The following is an 18,265-nucleotide window of genomic DNA, read 5'->3' as shown; positions in this document are numbered from 1 at the left end:
GAGTGTTTCTGAAAAGATTAATTTTTTTTCTTTCAAGACCCACAAATTCAATATTAACTATTTTAAATTGTACACTGATATTCCCAATGGCAGTCGACTTGGTTGGTTTCTCATTTCCATTTCTGCAACTGCTTCAAGGAAGGGAGTAATGATACTGCAATCCTATAATTTGGTATGGTAGTGGCCACCTGAATGGAGGTTTTCTGCATTTGAGAACACACTATACCATGGTAATGGAGAGACTGTGAGCTTAGATCACTGAGGCACATTTTGTGGTAAGACCTATGGCCTCAGGCAACAATTCTGTGTTAGTTTTTTTTTTTGCCCACATTCTTTCCTGCCCTCATTTACCTCCATCCAGACCTTGAATCACACTCTGGAACCATAGTAGGAAATCCTGGTGACCCATCCTATATATGACATACTAAAATATGCTTTCCTGCGTATCCAGCTGTGTTTTGAGAGACAGAGAGAGTTCTGTGCTTCTCAACATTATAATACCTCTACTGAAAACTAGAGGGACCCTGAATTGCAGGACTGACATTACTGAAGTGTCTCAGAAGGGTAACTGTGTTAGTACTTTGAAAATAAGGAGTAGTCCTGTGGGCATCTTATAGACTAACAAATATATAATAGTATAATGAGCTTTTGTGGGCAAAACACACTTCTTCAGAAGCTCATCTGAAGAAGTGGGTTTTGCCCATGAAAGCTCATGATACTATTTTATATATATGTATATGCAGTGCTTTTGGGGGGGGTGGCGGGTAAGAAAAAAGGTGTTGGTACTCTGGGGCAAACTTGATGAGCAGCAAAAAAAAAAAAAAAACTGTGCTGGGGCCTGAAATGAGGTTGTAGCTTCTTTAAGAGCCAAAATGCCATGCTGGGAGCTGGAAAAAAACAATGCTGCGCATCCCGAGCATGCTTCTTTCAGGAGCTGAGCCACCCCAGGGAAACAGGTACTGATATGCGCGGGAGAAATCCCATTCCTTTTCTGTGGGCTGGGAAAATAGGTGAAGATATGCTGTTCTGGGCCGTACCATCACAAAAAAAGCACTGTGTATGTGTATATGTATAATTTTGTTAGTCTATAACAGTGGTCCCCCTGCGGGCGCTGCGGTGCCTGCGGGCGCTATGGTGCCCGCCGTGGCATTTATATGTGCTTGCCTAATGACCAGGGCTGGCCTGAGCCATTCTTGCGCTCCGGGCCCCTGGTGCATGCGCTGCCCCAAAAGGTTGGGGACCACTGGTCTATAAGATGCCCACAGGACTACTCATTGTTGAAATTAACAGAGTGGGTTAAAGAAAAGAGTACCAGCAAGCTTGCTTTTCCTGCCATTTTATGTTGTCTTTTAAGTGATTATGCACATAATATATTCGTGTGTGTGTGTGTGTGTGTGTGTGTGTGTGTGTGTGTGTGTATACATACACACATACAATTTGATGGGGGCCACTACAAGATTTTGATAAGTGGTCAAGGGCTGCACTCTTGTATGAAGGGGATCCAGAGTCTGGGATAGAGGTTGAGTTAGGGGATGGGGGACTGGATGTGGGGTCTGAAAGGGAGTTTGTGTGAAGGAGGGGGCTGTGACCTGGGGTAGGGGATTGGAGTGCAGGGTCAGGGGAGAATGGGTGCAAGAGAGAATGGGTCTTGGGGAGATGGGGAAAGGAATTGGAGGGAGTGCAGGATCTGGGAGCGAGTTGGGCTGTGGAAGAAGGTGGGGTGCCAGAGGCAACTCTGGCTGGGAGGTGCTTACCTAAGTGCTTCCCAGCCAGCAACCAGGCGGAACCCTCAGGCAGGCTTCTCTGCCTGCCAGCAGCCCCAGACCATTCCAAGCTGCTGGCTGCTCCATGTGGCTTTCTGCGCTGGGGCGGGGGGCAGGCTTCATGTGCTGCCCCTATTCCCAGCACAATCTCTAAGCTCCCATTGGCCAGTTTCCATCCAATAAGAGCTCAGAGATTATGCTGGGGGGCAGGAGCAGTGTGTGAAACCACCTCCTCCTCTCCTGTGCATGGAGCAGAGAGCCACAGAGAGCAGCCAGCCACTTTGAGCAGCATGGAACTGCCCCGTACCTCAGGTGCAGGCTGCAGGCCAGATTAAAAGTCTTTTAATAATTAGATTAAAAGGCTTTTAAATTAAATTTAAAATTTTAAAATAACTAACATAATTTAAAGACCCATGGGTCATATCTTGCCCACTCCTTCTCTAGTACAAGCATACCCGTTAGAATCAAGTATACTCCTGAGTTCAATTTTTGTGGTCCCTAACAAATTCTGTAGAATAACAAGCTTCTGTCTTTTGACCACCCACAGAATTTTTTCAAAGACATTCTCTCCCCAAGTTTCTTTCTCCTCTGTCATGGACTTTTGATTCTTTACCTTGACCCACTTATGCGGGTGTTCTATTTCTGGATCCCTTGATGGTCTGATCAAACATTCCTCCTGCAGAGGCATGTTTAATTTCAAATGTCAGCACTATATTATTGCTGATCATTCTATCAGATGTGATGAGGAAGTGGAGGGGAGCGGTTGTTTCAGGGAAGAAAATGCTGAGCGAATAAAGAATTTATGGTAGCGGAAGGGGAGGAGAGGAACTTGGAAAAGAAGAGATCCAAAGGTTCAATGGTGTGGTGATCCTAACTGAGCATGTTTTTCCAGTGAGTGATGCTGAATATAGGTTAGGAGAGAAATGGTACATGGTGGTAACTAAAAGTTTAATTACTAAATAAAGGCCATATTCTATCTTTGATACTTTTGCAAACTGATTATTAAAATCAGTGGGAGAGTGAAGGGAATATGCACTTCTTAAAGTCACTTATTAGCTGTTCAAAAAGGGAGATCCATACTATCATTATGTATAGGAATGAGAACTCTGCTTTCAGGAAGTGATTGATGGGAACGCAGAGTGTATGTGGGAGGAAGAATAAAGCCTGACTGTCCCTCCTTGTTTATATTTGAACACTGAGCAGCCTAAATCTATAGATCACAAAAGTAACATTTGGCTTTCTCTATGAAATGAATTTGAAGCCTGTAATTTAGAAGATGATAGTTTTGCTAAACATTTATGGAGAGGCTGCATGATCTAGTAGAAAGGGCCTTTGATTAAGTCAGGAGATTGTTAGGTTCTGTCCTCAGTTCTGCCATAGATCTGCTTATCTTAGACCTGTGTTTCCCAATTTTATTTGGCCACGGAACGCTTTTAAACTCGAAAGAATTTTGCAGAGCCTCTAATAGTCTAATATATGGAGCTGAAAAAGTAGATCACAAATAAGTAAGGATGATAATAAACAAATGCTAAACAAGGTCATGAGATCAACATTTAGTTGAATTGCACATATTTAAAAACAAAAATCACATAATATTAATTTTTTAAAAAATCATAAAATGTTATTGTAATGGAATTTTATCACAGAACCTTTATTTTCACTTTGCGGAACCCTGAGGTTCCGTGGAACACCATTTGGGAAACACTGTCTTAGATAAGTCACTTATTTTCTATCCCTGTTCTCTGTCCTTAGTTTTTGTCTGAGAGTCTATTTAGATTGGAAAGTCTCCGGAGCAGGGACTGTTCTGATGACAGTGGGAGCACATACCACAGTGAGGGTCCAATCTCAGGTGGATTCGCTAAGCATGACTGCAATATAATTAAATAAGAAGCATACTCTGTTTTGCTGGCGGAGGATGGGCACTAGGTCACTAAAATATTTTAGGCTGTGTATTGCTAAAAATAAAACACTGTTGTCCTTGAATAAAACAAAAGAATGCAAAGTTTTGTTTTTAATACTCACTTTGTGGAGCCAAACCTGCAAGTTCATGCCTAATGGTCATGAAAATGGAAATCTCTATGCACACATTTGATTTTTATGCATGCATTTGTAATGCATGGAGTCGCTGCTTCCAAAGCAGTGTGTTGTATTTTTTGTGTGCATATAACTTGTTAAGATTTGTGTGAAAACATTAATGGAAACTACAGGACTAGACAGTTGAACATTCTTATTTCTTTAGGAGAAGGAAAAATTGGGCCTAATATTGCAATACCTATATGGCTGAAGGTCACATCAAAGCTAATTCAGACAAAAGGAAAGAAAAGAAAAAAAAGTTGTTCAAGCACATAGGAAGTATAGGATTGTATTTTTAACTAGAAATATTAAGCATGCCTTTAACAGGAAATGGTTATCTGCTAAAACCATTTTCTTTGGTTGTTTGAATTTGTATTTCCTACATGTTCTAGGAGGTTTTGAGTGGTTTTATACTATTAACAATAGAAACTTCCCAGTCTCAGAAACACTCAGTAGGATGGGTTAGATTTAAAATTTGACTTTGTTGTTATGTGGAGACAATGAATGATCTCCAGATCTCAAATGTATTCTAAAATTCCATACCCTCACTAAGGAGTTTTATAGAGAAACAGTGATAGCCACTGTTTTTAGATAGCACTAAAATGTTTGCATTTTATAGAAACTGCCAAGGGAATAAAGATTAACTATAATTAATTTAGCAACATTGCTGATGTTAAAGCACATATTAAGAAAGAAATAGCTATCAGTGCCCTGCTTGCTGTTTGCTGGTTACAAAAACTTCCAACGTTTGTAGCATATAAAGAGACAAGCTAATGGGCAAGAAGGAGCGGGGGACAGGAAGAAAAAGGAATGCGCTCAGTGTTTTAAAATTATTTATTTTTGAAAGGTTTTTTACATAAACAATGGCTACCGTAATATTTATAAAAATGGCTTGTTGACAAACTCAAAGTTAAATATAAAATATTTGGATTTTAGAAAAATTTCCATTTTAGGCTGTAATAATCTATAAAACACATTTTTAAAAACTACCTAGTACTTTAAAATAAGCCATGTATGTGAGACCATTTGGGTGAACTCAGGTTTCTGTAAAATTATGGAAGGCTGTGAATAGCATGGTGCATGTTTGTGTGTCATAGAAGAAGTTGGAATCAATAGGATGAATCAAAGGAACCTGAAACGAACCCCTCTCCCCCCAAAAAAACCCTTTACAGTCACTTGGTGTTCGTGTATACACAGATTTTGTACTCAGACTGTATTCCCAATGTAACTGCATCCACATGAGGGCTTGTAACAATTTGACTAATTTGGTTTAAAAAAAATCATGCCCCTAATCAAAATAGTTTAAATTGCAACAAAAGCTGGGCATAGAGGCTTTGTAAGTTTTACCGAATAACACAGATGGGAAGATGAAACAAGGCATTCAGCAAATAACTTTATACTTTTTTCTATTTTTAAAAATATTAAAGATGTTTCAATAATATGGTACACAGTGTTCACGGGAAAACAAGATTTAAAAAAAAAAACTTTATTAACTCTAAATCTTTCAATCAGATCTGCTAAGTTATCTATTTTAGATTTAATGAAATGATTTGCTGCTTTATTCATTTTAAAACATTTTTGACATCAGCAGGAGCTATGCTGATTTGTGTATTGCTGCTCTGACTTTTCAGGTGATCCCACCCAAGGAGTGGAAGCCAAGAAAACATTACGACGACATTGATGATTTAGTGATTCCAGCTCCAATTCAGCAGATGGTTACTGGTCAATCAGGACTTTTCACGCAATACAACATTCAGAAAAAGCCAATGACTGTGAAAGAGTTCAGGCAACTGGCCAACAGTGACAAGTATGTATATTCAGGGTTCTGTTTGGAAAAGTGTCACTTCTTTCCTCACTGTGATTTTTACATTTTTAGGGACTATGTGATTTTTTTTTTTTTAAACATTTAAGCTTACTTACTGAAGGCCATCCTTGTCCCTCTTCTAGGACTTTGTAGGGGGCACTATTCAGTGGTTAGAATGGTCCCCAAAAATGGAGGCCATTCTCACCCCCACTGTTCTCACCCCCACATCCATTCATTCCCCTACTCCCAACTCCCAAGTCATTTTTTCCCACTCCTTACATCTGTTCTTTCCTCCATCATGTCTGCCTCCTTCATGCCCCCAAGTCAGTTTTGCCTCCATATGTTTCTTGTCTCCCCCCCCCCCCCCCCGCTTCACTTCTGTTCTTTATGCAGTACCTGGAATTCTTCCCGATTCCCCAAGAGGCCTGAGGGAGGGGAAGTTGCATTAAAGTCCCTCCCTGCTTTTCAGTTTGAGAGGGTGCAGAAAGGGAAGGAAGAACAGGGAATGGAAGTGTCCTGTATAAATGGGATCTTTCTGCTCTCTCCCCGCCCCTGCTGTGCGAATGCTGTTGACCCTTGAGGGGAAGGGGAAAAAACTCTTGGTGAGCAGCACCCCGGATTGGCTGCTTTTCCCCAGGAAGCAGGCAAATGGGTGAAGTAGCCGACCAGAAGGTTTTTCCTCCAAGGCAGCACTAAAAGTGTCTGGGCTCACTTTTTTTGCAAGTTTAACTTTCTATATCTATGACCGAGTACTGCATGTAAGGTGGTACGCTCTGGCATGGCGCTACCATTAGCTGTGGGCATACTGGAATAAAACAAGAGGCAGCAACTGACTCTCACATCTCTTCTCCGGCTCTCTGGCATTCTTGTATGCCACCTGCCCTTCAACAGAGCTGATGCATCTAAGCATGGAGCTGGAGCAGTGGAGGGCTGGGAGTTCTTCTCCTTTCCACCTGGCTCCTCTTCCCTTTCTTCCCCCAGGTAACATTGGATAGGGAGGAGAATAACATGGGTTTCTTGGGCTGGGGGTATAGTAGAGTCACATGTGAGGGTCATGTGCCCTCACCCCCCCCCCCCCCTTCTTTCCCTCGTCCATACTGGCAAAAACTTTTGTTTACTTGTAGCACCGCTTATGATCCAGCCTACTTTAAACCCCGGTGATAAATCAAATCTGTTTAGATTGCTATGATCATATATTGTATATCCTAATATGCAGATGTGGGGATATAAAACAAAACATATGCATGTACAATTATAGAATATAAGGTCCATGTAGTGGTATAAAGGTTTTATTGACATAGTTCGGATTGCTCCTTTTACTTATAAATGGTGAAATAATAAGGTAACCATATATTTATATAGGTAGAACCCTGCAAATTTGTGGATATCTACTTTCTATTTGTGGTTATCCTCATCCTCAGATATGGGTGTGGATGTTTGTGGCTCATTTTTGCAGACATGGATGCAAATACAGATACAGATTTTGTATCCATACAGGGCTTTCCATATAGAATACCCCATGAATGCCAACAGAACTGTAATTCTTCATGCTCCATCATAGAAAATATTTTAGAAATATTTGTAGTTAGGTTTGTTTTATCCTTCTATTTACTAAGGCTGTACGATTTAGGAGAACTTACAAAGTCCTCTAGCATGTTACAATTCTTCTTAAATAACATTGATAAAGCTGTTCGCCACTCTGGCATTCCAAGTGCAAAAGATGGGGGTCCGCAGGAGACTTAAATAGAACCCTTTGGTAAGGTATTTTAAAACTCCCCAAGATCACAGATTCCCTGACCTTGGATTGGTATTCCTGCCACCACTCAAATGAAAAAAACCCTTTTGAGAATCCAGGGAATTTCTTCCTGTTGGGTACCCTCAAGTTCGTTAACTTTTCTTCTGGAGAGAGCTTTTAAAAACTGATTTTTCTTAATAGTTGGCCTTGCAGTTTTAGGCATACACACAGAATCGCCTTTCTTCTAGGACACAGGAATCAGATCACAGTCTTTAAAAAGGTGATTTTTACTAGCAAAACAAAGAAAATGTACTTTGTGAAAAATTACTTGGTTTCTTGGTGTTACAGAGCGACTGAAAGAGAGATTAAAACACTGAGTATTTCTTCCTGGGGATTCAGTTTGGAGAATTACAGTGTAAGGAAGTGTGCTCATCACAGAGAAGTCCAACAAATCCTAAATTAAAGAACATAAAAACGGCCATTTTGGGTCAAACAGTGGCCAATGCCACATGCCCCAGAGGGAGTGAATAGAACAGGGAATCTTCAAGCAATCTCTCTCCTGTCACCCGTTCACAGGCTCTGACAGAGGCTAGGGACACCATTCCTACCTGTTTTGACTAAGTAGTATTGAAAGAAAATAACCTGATCCCATCTGACTAAACATTCCATTTTCTATTTACACTTTTGTGGTTCCACGATTTTGTTCTTCTCTCATCATTCCTGGATACTCTCTGGGACCCACTGTCTATGGTTATTAACCCTCACAGGCAATTTATTTAACTGAATGACTGGTATGTCCAGAAAAGGGTGGTATTTCCTCATTCATCATAAACAAAATAGTGAAAGCTCCTAACCTTTCTTTGGAGAAGATTTTCCCTGTCTTCAAAGAAGTCAGATGTTTCTGTAGAGAATAGGTTCTTTTTTCAGGGTTTGTTTCTGAGAGACTAATTGCTGTCCCCTTCATTTCGGAAGCTGAAGGGCTCTAGTCTGAGTGATAAACTGCTTTTAAGAGAAAGGTTACTCATGGATTGCTGGGTCCAACTCCTGTTTGTAGAGAGATAAAACGTTCATGTACTTCCATGTTTTCTTCCAAGCGGTCTAAACAGAAAGAGCTTGTAGTGTTGATCTGGAACTCATTTCCCCTCTCCCAAACTGTTGCTTTATGAAAGCAAATTTCCGTTTTTAAAGATTTTTCTGAATAAGGGAGTCCTGTGGCCAGACACCCTGAGAAGCATGCTCCCCCTTGTGGGAAGTTAGAAGAGTCTTCTCATGTCACAGAAAAGGATGTAAAAAGGCCCCTATGTAGCTGAGACAAGGAAAGGGATAAAGACAAGATCCTACAAAGATTTCTGCCACCTGGCAGAACTGTTGCACTTCTCCCAAAAAGCTTTATCTGGGACAATGAGAAAGGAAAACAAGATTCACAGGCACACTGGGATTTCTCTGTTTCTGGCCAGGACTACTACTAGGGATATAAAATCCTTACAAAATCTGTAATTATGTAATTGATCAAAAGTCTAACGGTTACATGGCTAAATGTTTTACCTGGGCGGGTAGGGAGGCTAGAGTACTGTAGGGGTCCCCCTAACTCTGGGACCCCAACTGCCAGTTCTGTGTGATGGGCTGTTAGATGTTGGTGGGGTCCTGGCTGCTGATCCTGTGTTGTGGTCTCCCGGCCACCAGAGAGGTCCCAGCTGCCGGCAGGGTCCCAGTGGCTGGCCCAGTGCTGGTAGCTGGCCCCACGCTGCAGGCTCTGCTGTCGAGAGCATCCTTGTGGCCGTCACTACAGGCTTCCAGCAGCCGTGGCCAACCCCGCATCACAGGCTCTTCTATTGGTAGCATCCTGCCACATGTGGGGTCCCAGCTACAGTCTTTAATCCTTTTGATCCTTTCTCAGGGTCATGGGTGCCAGCTCCTCTCTTGGGACACGAGCAGCGTTTAACCGTTAAGCTGATGCTTTCTGCTTTCTGTTATCAGTTAGCTGGTTAAACTCTTACATTCGTCCCTACAAACTGGCCGAAAACTTGCCTTTTGGACCTGTTAAAGATCATTTTCAGGACCGCCTTCTTTTCCAAACCAGCAGGTGTGTGCACTGTTCTTGGTGTCTATGCTTCTACAGTAGAGAGGTAGGAACAAGAAACTGGTGACTACATTGCCTGTTAAGAGCAGAGCCTCTTTACCACCTAATGAATAGTGGTATGCTAAAATGAAGCACAAGGTAGTGAAGAGAGACCGTGGGGACCACCAACTAGTAGTGTAGTGGCTCTTCCAAGAGCCTAGGGTGATAACAATTACACTTAAAGGCCTAAAACTCAAACCAGACCTGAGAAGTTCCTTCCATCTGTTGAGAAGGAACAAAATATCCTGGTTAGCACAAGACCCATAATAACATCAATACTGTGTGAGAAATCACCCAGTGTTACTTTGATAGCATTTCTACTGTGAAACCTGTGAATGTGGGACTGCTGAATATGTTAAAGGACCAAGAAGTCTGAAACTGGTATATTTGTCTAAAAGTGTTGGTCTGCAAAATCAAGTATAGAGTACTTCATGAATGTGGCTTTTAGGAGACTTCCAAACCATGAACGTGAAAGAACAACTTGTTCATTGAGGTCCTCTGAAACTTTTCCTTTAATTTCATTCTCCTTCTGCAGATACTGCACGCCAAGATATATAGATTATGAAGATTTGGAACGTAAATACTGGAAGAATTTAACCTTTGTGGCACCGATCTATGGAGCAGATATCAACGGAAGCATTTATGATGAAGTATGTCTGAGTTTATACAGGTTATTCTTTCCTTCTCAACCCTGGCCCAAAAGGTTAGTTAGTGTTGCACTCTTCTACTGCAGCTGAGAGCCAGGTATCCCTTGAAAATTCTCTCTCCAGATCCCTACTTTTGAGTTACACAAGACCTTAGTATGATGATGATCAGACCCTCTTGGAAAGCAGTATGGCCCCTTACGGAGTTGAACACCTGAAAGTGGTTTCTATAGTATCATGGACCCAACAACCTTTACCTAAGTGTTTCTGGCACCTGTAAGACCTTACCACAGCAGCACATTTTTTTTGGATAAATTGGGTATCTGGTTTTAAAAGTATAGACCTTTATTTTTGTTTGTTTGTGCCTTTTCAGCTCTGTTACACATTTCCAACCACCTCGGTGGTTTTTGTTGTTGGTTCTGCTCAGTGTTGTCGGTTCTCTCAGTGATTGGGATTGTGTTCATTCAAATCTAAATCTCTCTAATTGATAGTCCATCAGATTGGGAGAAAAGATCAGGTTGTAAATGTTGGCCACGTGTGTATGTCTGATGTGTCTGTAACATGGACACTCCCTTAAAAAGTGTTCTGCATCTGCATGATTCTGCACTTTGCCTTCATCGAGTATGAGTGTTAACTGAAATTCCTTCTCTGTGAGGAGGTATCAGAAATCACTTGAACTAGTCCTCCTGCACATCAGTGCTAAAGAAAATTTATTTCCTGTGGCTGGTTTGTTGCTCCTTGATTTTGACTCTTCCTGAGATACGTGTGGTGCTTTAGACCCAGTATTGGACTTAGAACCCTTATGAATTCACACTTCATTGTTCTAGACTTGCTGATCCCTCTTGTGTCTTTCTCTTCTTGGCTCTGAGTTGCATGGATACGCTCACCGTGTTACCTCAGATGTGATCTGAGGAAAGGGAGTGGATTGAGGGTAGTTAAGGTCAACTTCGATTTCATCAGGAATGGGATCAGAAGGTTATCTCAAAGTCTCTTGGACTTGTGAGGTTCCTAACAAGTTTAGGATTGACTCTAGGGGTGCATCTACACTGCATCATTTTTCCAGAATAATGGCTGTTATTACAGAAAAACAATAGTAGTGTCCATACAGCAATTGAAAATCGAAATAACGGAGGGTTTTTTCCGACATTGGTAAACCCCATTCCATGAGGAATAACGCCTCTTCCGAAAAAGAGTGTGTGTGGATGATCCACTGCTGCTATGTCGAAATAACTCTTCCCCTGGGCCATTCTAAAGTTATTCCTCCCCAGTGTCTACTGGGGCACGAAATTGAGATAGTGCGTCCACATTAGGGGAGCCAGCCTTGGACTAAGTTTGAGGCTTCCCTGTAACGTGGACACTCTATTTTGAAATAAGCTTTTCCGGAAGATTTCTTCCAGAATAGCTTATTCGGAAAGAAGCTTGCAGTGTAGACTTTACCCTAGGTCTGAGAAAACTGCGTGAGTCAGATCATTCTCTTCTGAGAGAACTACATACAGACCCCCTGATATCATTCTACCTTCTGGACCTCTCCAGTTTTTGAGGTTCCTTTTTTTTAACCATCTCAGGCTTTATTCTACCTCTGTGCTTCTCTTGTGAACAAAGTTTACAGTTTTAAGTTACATTCTTCAGCTTTTGGGGGAACCCCTGCCTCCAGTCTTAAATAGCTTAATATTGCCAACTACTTCTGTTTAGCAGGTTAGTTGCAATACTGTTTACACAGCTGGACAGATCTCCAGCTGCATAGAAATGCCCTTTGAGTTACTACTTCTGACATATAGCGGAGAAAGGAAAATTTTTAAGGGAAGTAGGATTTTGTTGATTGTTGACACAAGTGACTATGGGTAATAAGCAGGGCTCGCCAAGTGGCGGCGAGCCCCACTCGCCAGCCGCACAGTTCTGCGCTCTGCGCATGCGCAGAATGCTCTGCACCGGCTCTTCTGGGTGAAATACCCATCTGCATTGATTTTGCTTCTTAGAGAACCCATCCAAGAAACTGTATAATATCCTAAGGGAGTTGTTAAGCAATTAGGCCATCAAAAAAGAGAAGCCCCCCAAAAAATATATCGTAGGAATACAGGCAGTCCCCGGGTTACGTACAAGATAGGGACTGTAGGTTTGTTCTTAAGTTGAATCTGTATGTAAGTCGGAACTGGCGTCAGCCGCTGCTGAAACTGATCAGTTTCACCCGCGGCTGAATCTGGATGCCAGTTCTGACTTACATACTGATTCAACTTAAGAACCCCAGGCGTCCCCAAGTCAGCTGCTGTTGAAACTGATCAGCGGCTGATTCCAAGAAGCCTGGGGCAGAGCAACTCTGCCTCGGGCTTCCTGAAGTCAGCCGCTGGTCAGTTTCAGCAGTGGCTGACTTGGGGACGCCTGGGGCAGAGCAGCTGGGGTGCTGCTGGGTTGCTCCAGTAGCGCAGCTCCTCGGCGCTACTGGACCAACCCAGCAGCACCCCAGCTGCTCTGCCCCAGGCGTCCTGATTCAGCCGCTGCTGAAACTGACCAGCAGCGGCTGAATCAGGACGCCTGGGGCAGAGTAGCTGGGGTGCTGCCGGGTTGGTCCGGAGCGGCGCTGCGGGACCAACCCTGCAGTCCCCAGCTGCTCTACCCCAGGGGTAGGCAAGAAAAGCCTGGTCTGCTGGGGGGGGGGGGTCACTAGCTGCACCCCCTCCCCCTCAGCAGACTAGGGAGATGGGGGGTGGCGGGACCGCCCAAGTCCTCCACGGCTTTGCTCCGTCTCCCTGGTCTGCTGACCTGGGAGACGTGGAGCAAAGCCGCAGAGCACGTGGGCAGCGGGACAGTCCAGGTGCGCCGCGGCTGTCCCACTGCTGGCGTGCTCCGAGGCTTTGTTCCCCATCTCCCTGGTCTGCCCCGGGCTTCCTGGAATCAGCCTCTGATCAGTTTCAACAGGCTGAATCTGGATGCCAGTTCCGACTTACATACAGATTCAACTTAAGAACCCAGGCGTCCCCAAGTCAGCTGCTGCTGAAACTGATCAGTGGCTGATTCCAGGAAGCCTGGGGCAGAGCAACTCTGCCTCGGGCTTCCTGTAGTCAGCACTGGTCAGTTTCAGCAGCGGCTGAATCAGGACGCCTGGGGCAGAGTAGCTGTGGTGCTGCCGGGTTGGTCCAGTAGCGCCCAGAGCGGTGCTGCGGGACTAACCGGCAGCGCCCCAGCTGCTCTACCACAGGCGTCCGGAGAAAAGCCTGGTCTACTGGGGGGGGGGGGCGTACTAGCTGCGCCCCCCACCCCAGCAGACCAGGGAGACACGGGCGGGGGACCGAGATGCACTGCGGTCCCGCCGCCCGGGTCCTCCGCGGCTTTGCTCCGCGTCTCCCTCTCCAGCAGACCAGGGAGATGGGGAGCATTGCCGCGGAGCACACCAGCCGCGGGACAGCCGCGTTGCGTCTGGGCTGTCCGCAGCCCGCGTGCTCCCCGGCTTTGTTCCCCGTCTCCCTGGTCTGGGGAGACGTGGAGCAAAGCTGCGGAGCACGCGGGCAGCGGACAGCTCAGACGCGCCGCGGCTGTCCCGCTGCTGGTGTCCTCAGAGGCTTTGCTTCCCGTCTCCCTGGTCAGCTGGTCTCCAGCAGACCAGGGAGACGGGCAGCAAACCCCGTTCGTAACTGCGGATCCCACGTAAGTCGGATCTGCGTAACTCGGGGATTGCCTGTATTTAAGTCTCTGAAAGCTATTAATCATCAGTGTAAGATCTTTGTATCCACAGTGGTCCATCTCATGGAGAAAGCAGTGTGTATAAACCCCAATATGTATGCATGTTGTTTAAAAAAACTGGTTTTGAAAGTTAGGGTAGCAGCACTAGATCTGGGAGGGCTTTGATAAGAGAGCTCTTTAGACACATAAAGAGTTTGCTGTTCTCTGGACAGCAAGAGATGCTTACAATTTGACCAAAAGGGGACCGAGGGGGGGGGGGGGGAACGGTTTAAAACGTTAGAGGCTTTCATTTTTCTTGGGGTTTAAAAAAATCTCTAACTGAACTGGGATTGTTTTTTGTAGTTTACTTTGAGAACTGTGACTATTATATGAACCCAAAATTTCCTATCCCAATGAGCTGTGCTCTCCTTAGGCTTCAAAGAATTAATAGAAAGGGAGAGACCAGAAGACCAAAGAGGAGTTGAGAATTATGATAACACTGATGTAGAATTGGTGGAGACAGTTAGTGGGAAGACAGTAAATGAGGAGATGATTAGGAGTGGGGGCCAGTGACAAGGGAGGAGAACACATAGAATAGCAACATGTGGAATAAAAGCGATATCATTAAAAAAAAAAAAAGCAAGAGGAGGGAGGAGTGGACAAAGGAATGGATACAGGAAAAAAGAGGGGAGAGAGTAGGGGCCCACACAAAGGCTGTGTCTAGACTGGCCAATTTTTCCGGAAAATCAGCTGCTTTTGCGGAAAAGCTTGCCAGCTGTCTACACTGGCCCCTTGAATTGCCGCAAAAGCACTGACTTTCTACTGTAAGAAATCAGTGCTTCTTGTGGAAATACTATTCTGCTCTCATTCAGGCAAAAGTCCCTTTTGCGCAAAGCTTTTGCACAAAAGGGCCAGTGTAGACAGCTCAGATTTGTTTTCCGCAAAAAAGCCCCGATCGCGAAAATGGCTATCGGGGCTTTTTTTGCGGAAAAGCGTGTCTAGATTGGCACGGACGCTTTTCCGCAAAAGCACTTTTTGCGGAAAAGCGTCCATGCCAATCTAGACGCTCTTTTCCGAAAATGCTTTTAACTGAAAACTTTTCCGTTAAAAGCATTTCCGGAAAATCATGCCAATTGTGTATGTATGGGGACATTGATGCCAGGACAAGGCACAAGGCAATCTGGAGGAAAATGAGGAGTGATGCCTGGCACCAAGTTATTGCTGGGAGTAGGTTCTACCTGGAAAAAGATGGGGAATCATTAATAAAAATTTAAATGACTTCTTGAGACAGAACTTTTATTTTCCAAATTACTCTTTGCCCACCAGATGGTGCTCTTAAGCAACTAATGTGCTGAGAGCCATGCTAGGGGAGAAACCGTTTGACTAGATTTAAATTCCAGAGAGTGCTTTTGTGTGTTTGTCCAGTTTAGAGAGTTTTATTTATGCAGAAAGAATGGTTGTAGCATTGCTACCTACAATTGTGGGAAAACCATGAAAGGAAGGGGAATGATGTAATTATTTTCTCATAACAAACCATTTGTGATGATGGAAACAAATGTTTGTATTTTGTAAAGTTAGCAAAATTATTGCAGACAACATGCTGTGAGCAATGAATTAACATAATACAATAAGGCAAATACCTCCTAGCATTTCCATTTAGAAAAAAAAAGCCAGCCGAAGGTACATACACTAATTTATGGATTTAGTGTTGCATCTCTGCATTATTGATGTTTCCATGTCTTCTAAGCAGGCACTCAGATATTCAAAATGAATGGCAAAAGCTGCAGCAATACAGGTCCTTGCCCTTTTGTTTATGAAACAAACAAACAAATAAAAACAGTTGCCATCTAGCTGTCTGGTTTTGAATAGGAGTTGTCTGATTTACACAATAGCTTTATTAATAGAAAGTGAAAGTCATCTGAGAAGCATTGTACACCCTTGATTTTAACTTTTAAAATTTAATTAGAAACTGGCAATGTGATTTGTAGTTCTGAAATTCAGGGCCTTGCTAGTGTTATGGGAGAAAGCAATTGAATTGACACTGTAATGTACGAACAAATGTTGTTTTTCCCCCTCTTTTAACTCAAAGGATAATGAGGGTTTGGAAGAAGGAACACAGCTGTAAAATCTTTGTTACATGAAATAAAAAGTACAAAATAGAACAAAGCTATAAACACATGTTTTGAGTTCTGGCAACCAACATAAATGAAACAAACTTTGTTCTTGTGATTTATTATTTTACCAGAACCCTTTGAATTAGGGATGTAAAATCTATGCTAATCAGTGAATTGGTTAAACCTTGGGTTTAAGTGGTGAACTGATTAAGTGGGGTAACCTGGCAGCCCAAGCATGATGTGCCGGCCTGTTTCTGCTCCTGCCTCCCCCCCTCCCCCCGTCCCATGTGCGGGGCTCCTTCATTGGCCTCCCTTTCCCACATGGAGGGGGTGTGGCTTCTGACCTGTTAAGGGTGAACTGGTTACCCATTTGTATCCCTACTTTGAATGTATTTATAGTGTTGGATTTCATGGTTAACAGTCTCTGTTTTAATGAGGAATCCTGTGGCACCTTAGGTTATGTCTACACACAGTTTTTATTTCGGGAGAAGGATGCAAATAGTGCTGTGCATTTGCCTACTTCCTCCGTTGTTTTTTTCCCCGGAAGCTCTTCCGGTATTTACCAATGTCTACACGTGGCCAAATTTAAAAAATAAACCCCTATCTTGAAAGACCCCTGTAAACCTCATTGTAGGAGGAATAAGGGTTTTTTAAAATAGGGGTTTATTTCAAAATTTGGCCGTGTGTAGATGCTGGTAAATAGTGGAAGAGCGTTTTCCGAAAAAAACCCCCAGTGGAAGTATGCAAATGCGCAGCACTATTTGCATCCTTCTCCTGAAATAAAAACTGTCAGTAGACATACCCTTAGAAATAAACAGATATATTAGGGCATAAGCTTTTGTGGGTAAAATCCATTTCTTCTGATGTGGTGGTAAAGGGTGTTTTTAAGTTCCTGATGAATGTTAAGATGTTAGTTTTCCATGGTCTTGAAAATCCTGAAGGATTGTGGCATTGTGGTAAAAGGATACGGGATCAGTTTGTGTCAGCACAGGCAATCATAGTGTTGGGCTTGATTGAGGATTCCAGTGACAAACTGCATTGCAATGTTCAGTTGGACATCATCAAACTGAGTATGGCTACCTCTGGTCCATACTGGCGCATAGTATTCAACTATGGAGTACATGAGGGCCTTCACTTGATATCTGTGACATTGAGGCAGCTTTTGCTTGCCAGTTTTCCTCCCAGTTTTTGCTTGCCAGTTTGTGGACCACTTGCTTGCTTCATATTGGCAGCTACCTTCCTGGGATCATGTCATGCAGTGTGGCCACAGAAGGTCACTTTTAGGATGACCTTAGCATTACTGTTACGAAGAAGGAATGCAGTGACTGTTGTTTTGTGAGGATTTTGCTTGAGCCTACATTTCTGGAACTATTCCTTCCTGGTGTTTAGGTCTCTATTCAAGGTGGATTCTATGTCACTGAAAGTGGCTGCTTGAATTACCAAGGCCAGATCGTCTGCATATGCCAATTTGCATGACTTTGTTGGAGCCACATTGCTTGTGTAAACATTGAAAGGCATTGGTGTGAGTACTTAGCTGTGGGGCAGTCCATTGTTGAGGAACTGGGGTAAACGGACTTTTCTGTGCAAGTGCGCACATAGCCGCCTATTGCTCAGCATCATCCATAGCAGGCATAGTGTTTTGTACTAGGGGGTGATCCCTGTGGGATTCAGCATTAAGCCTTAATCCAGACTGCACCAATCTTAAAGTTCCTCTGGGATCTGGCCTCAGTCTAAAAAAGAGCAGGAGCAGGCTTTTGATTGATCTGTAGAAAGGAGAAGCAAAGAATGGTATCCTACCAATAATGTTAATTATGTTTTAGAAAAACAAAATGAATGGACATTAATTTCACATGGGAATTCCTATTTTATTCTCAAGGAAAGCTACAGAAAAATCTCCTGAATCTACTTTAAATCTTGAACAAAACCTTTTATTTAGCTATTGAAAGCGACAGTATTCTTTGCTCCATGAGAAAGAAGAGTCAATTTTTCCAGGACTGTGAGTTTTCAAACCTTTGCTAGATTTGAAATCAAGCTTTCCCATTCCACCACCACATTGTATTGACAGCTGATTCAAATGTTATTAACGGAGTCATGTGAATGCTGGAGAGCAGTTAACGGTAATGAACAGAGCGTATAAAGTAGAGCTTACTTTGGTATACCACAAGTTATTCAGGGGTGTGGAAAAGCCACCTTCTTGGATGATGGAAGTTACATCAAACAGAGCACCAGTGTGGACAGTGCTATGTTGATCAGAGAAGTTCTCCTGTTGACATAAGTTTCATAGGATGAAGTTTAATAAGGGCAAATGCAAAGTACTCCACGTAGGAAGGAACAATCAGTTTCACACATACAGAATGGG

At 43.2% G+C, this 18,265-nt stretch overlaps 1 protein-coding gene across 4 annotated transcripts in view; it reads left to right on the top strand.

Annotated features, from left to right (window-relative positions):
- KDM4C (lysine demethylase 4C) overlaps positions 1–18,265 on the top strand; it is a 397,703-nt gene that overhangs the window by 41,512 nt on the left and 337,926 nt on the right. For all 4 annotated transcript variants that reach the window (XM_075931603.2, XM_075931602.2, XM_075931604.2 and 1 more), the window contains exons 3-4: positions 5,468–5,643; positions 10,030–10,144. In XM_075931603.2, the coding sequence (XP_075787718.2) occupies positions 5,468–5,643; positions 10,030–10,144 (291 nt within the window). The remainder of the gene's footprint in view (positions 1–5,467; positions 5,644–10,029; positions 10,145–18,265) is intronic.

The sequence above is a fragment of the Pelodiscus sinensis genome, chromosome 6, assembly GCF_052426305.1.
Source record: "Pelodiscus sinensis isolate ZL-2025 chromosome 6, ASM5242630v1, whole genome shotgun sequence".
Taxonomy (NCBI): Eukaryota; Metazoa; Chordata; order Testudines; family Trionychidae; genus Pelodiscus; species Pelodiscus sinensis.
This window is presented reverse-complemented; position numbering and strand designations above follow the sequence as displayed.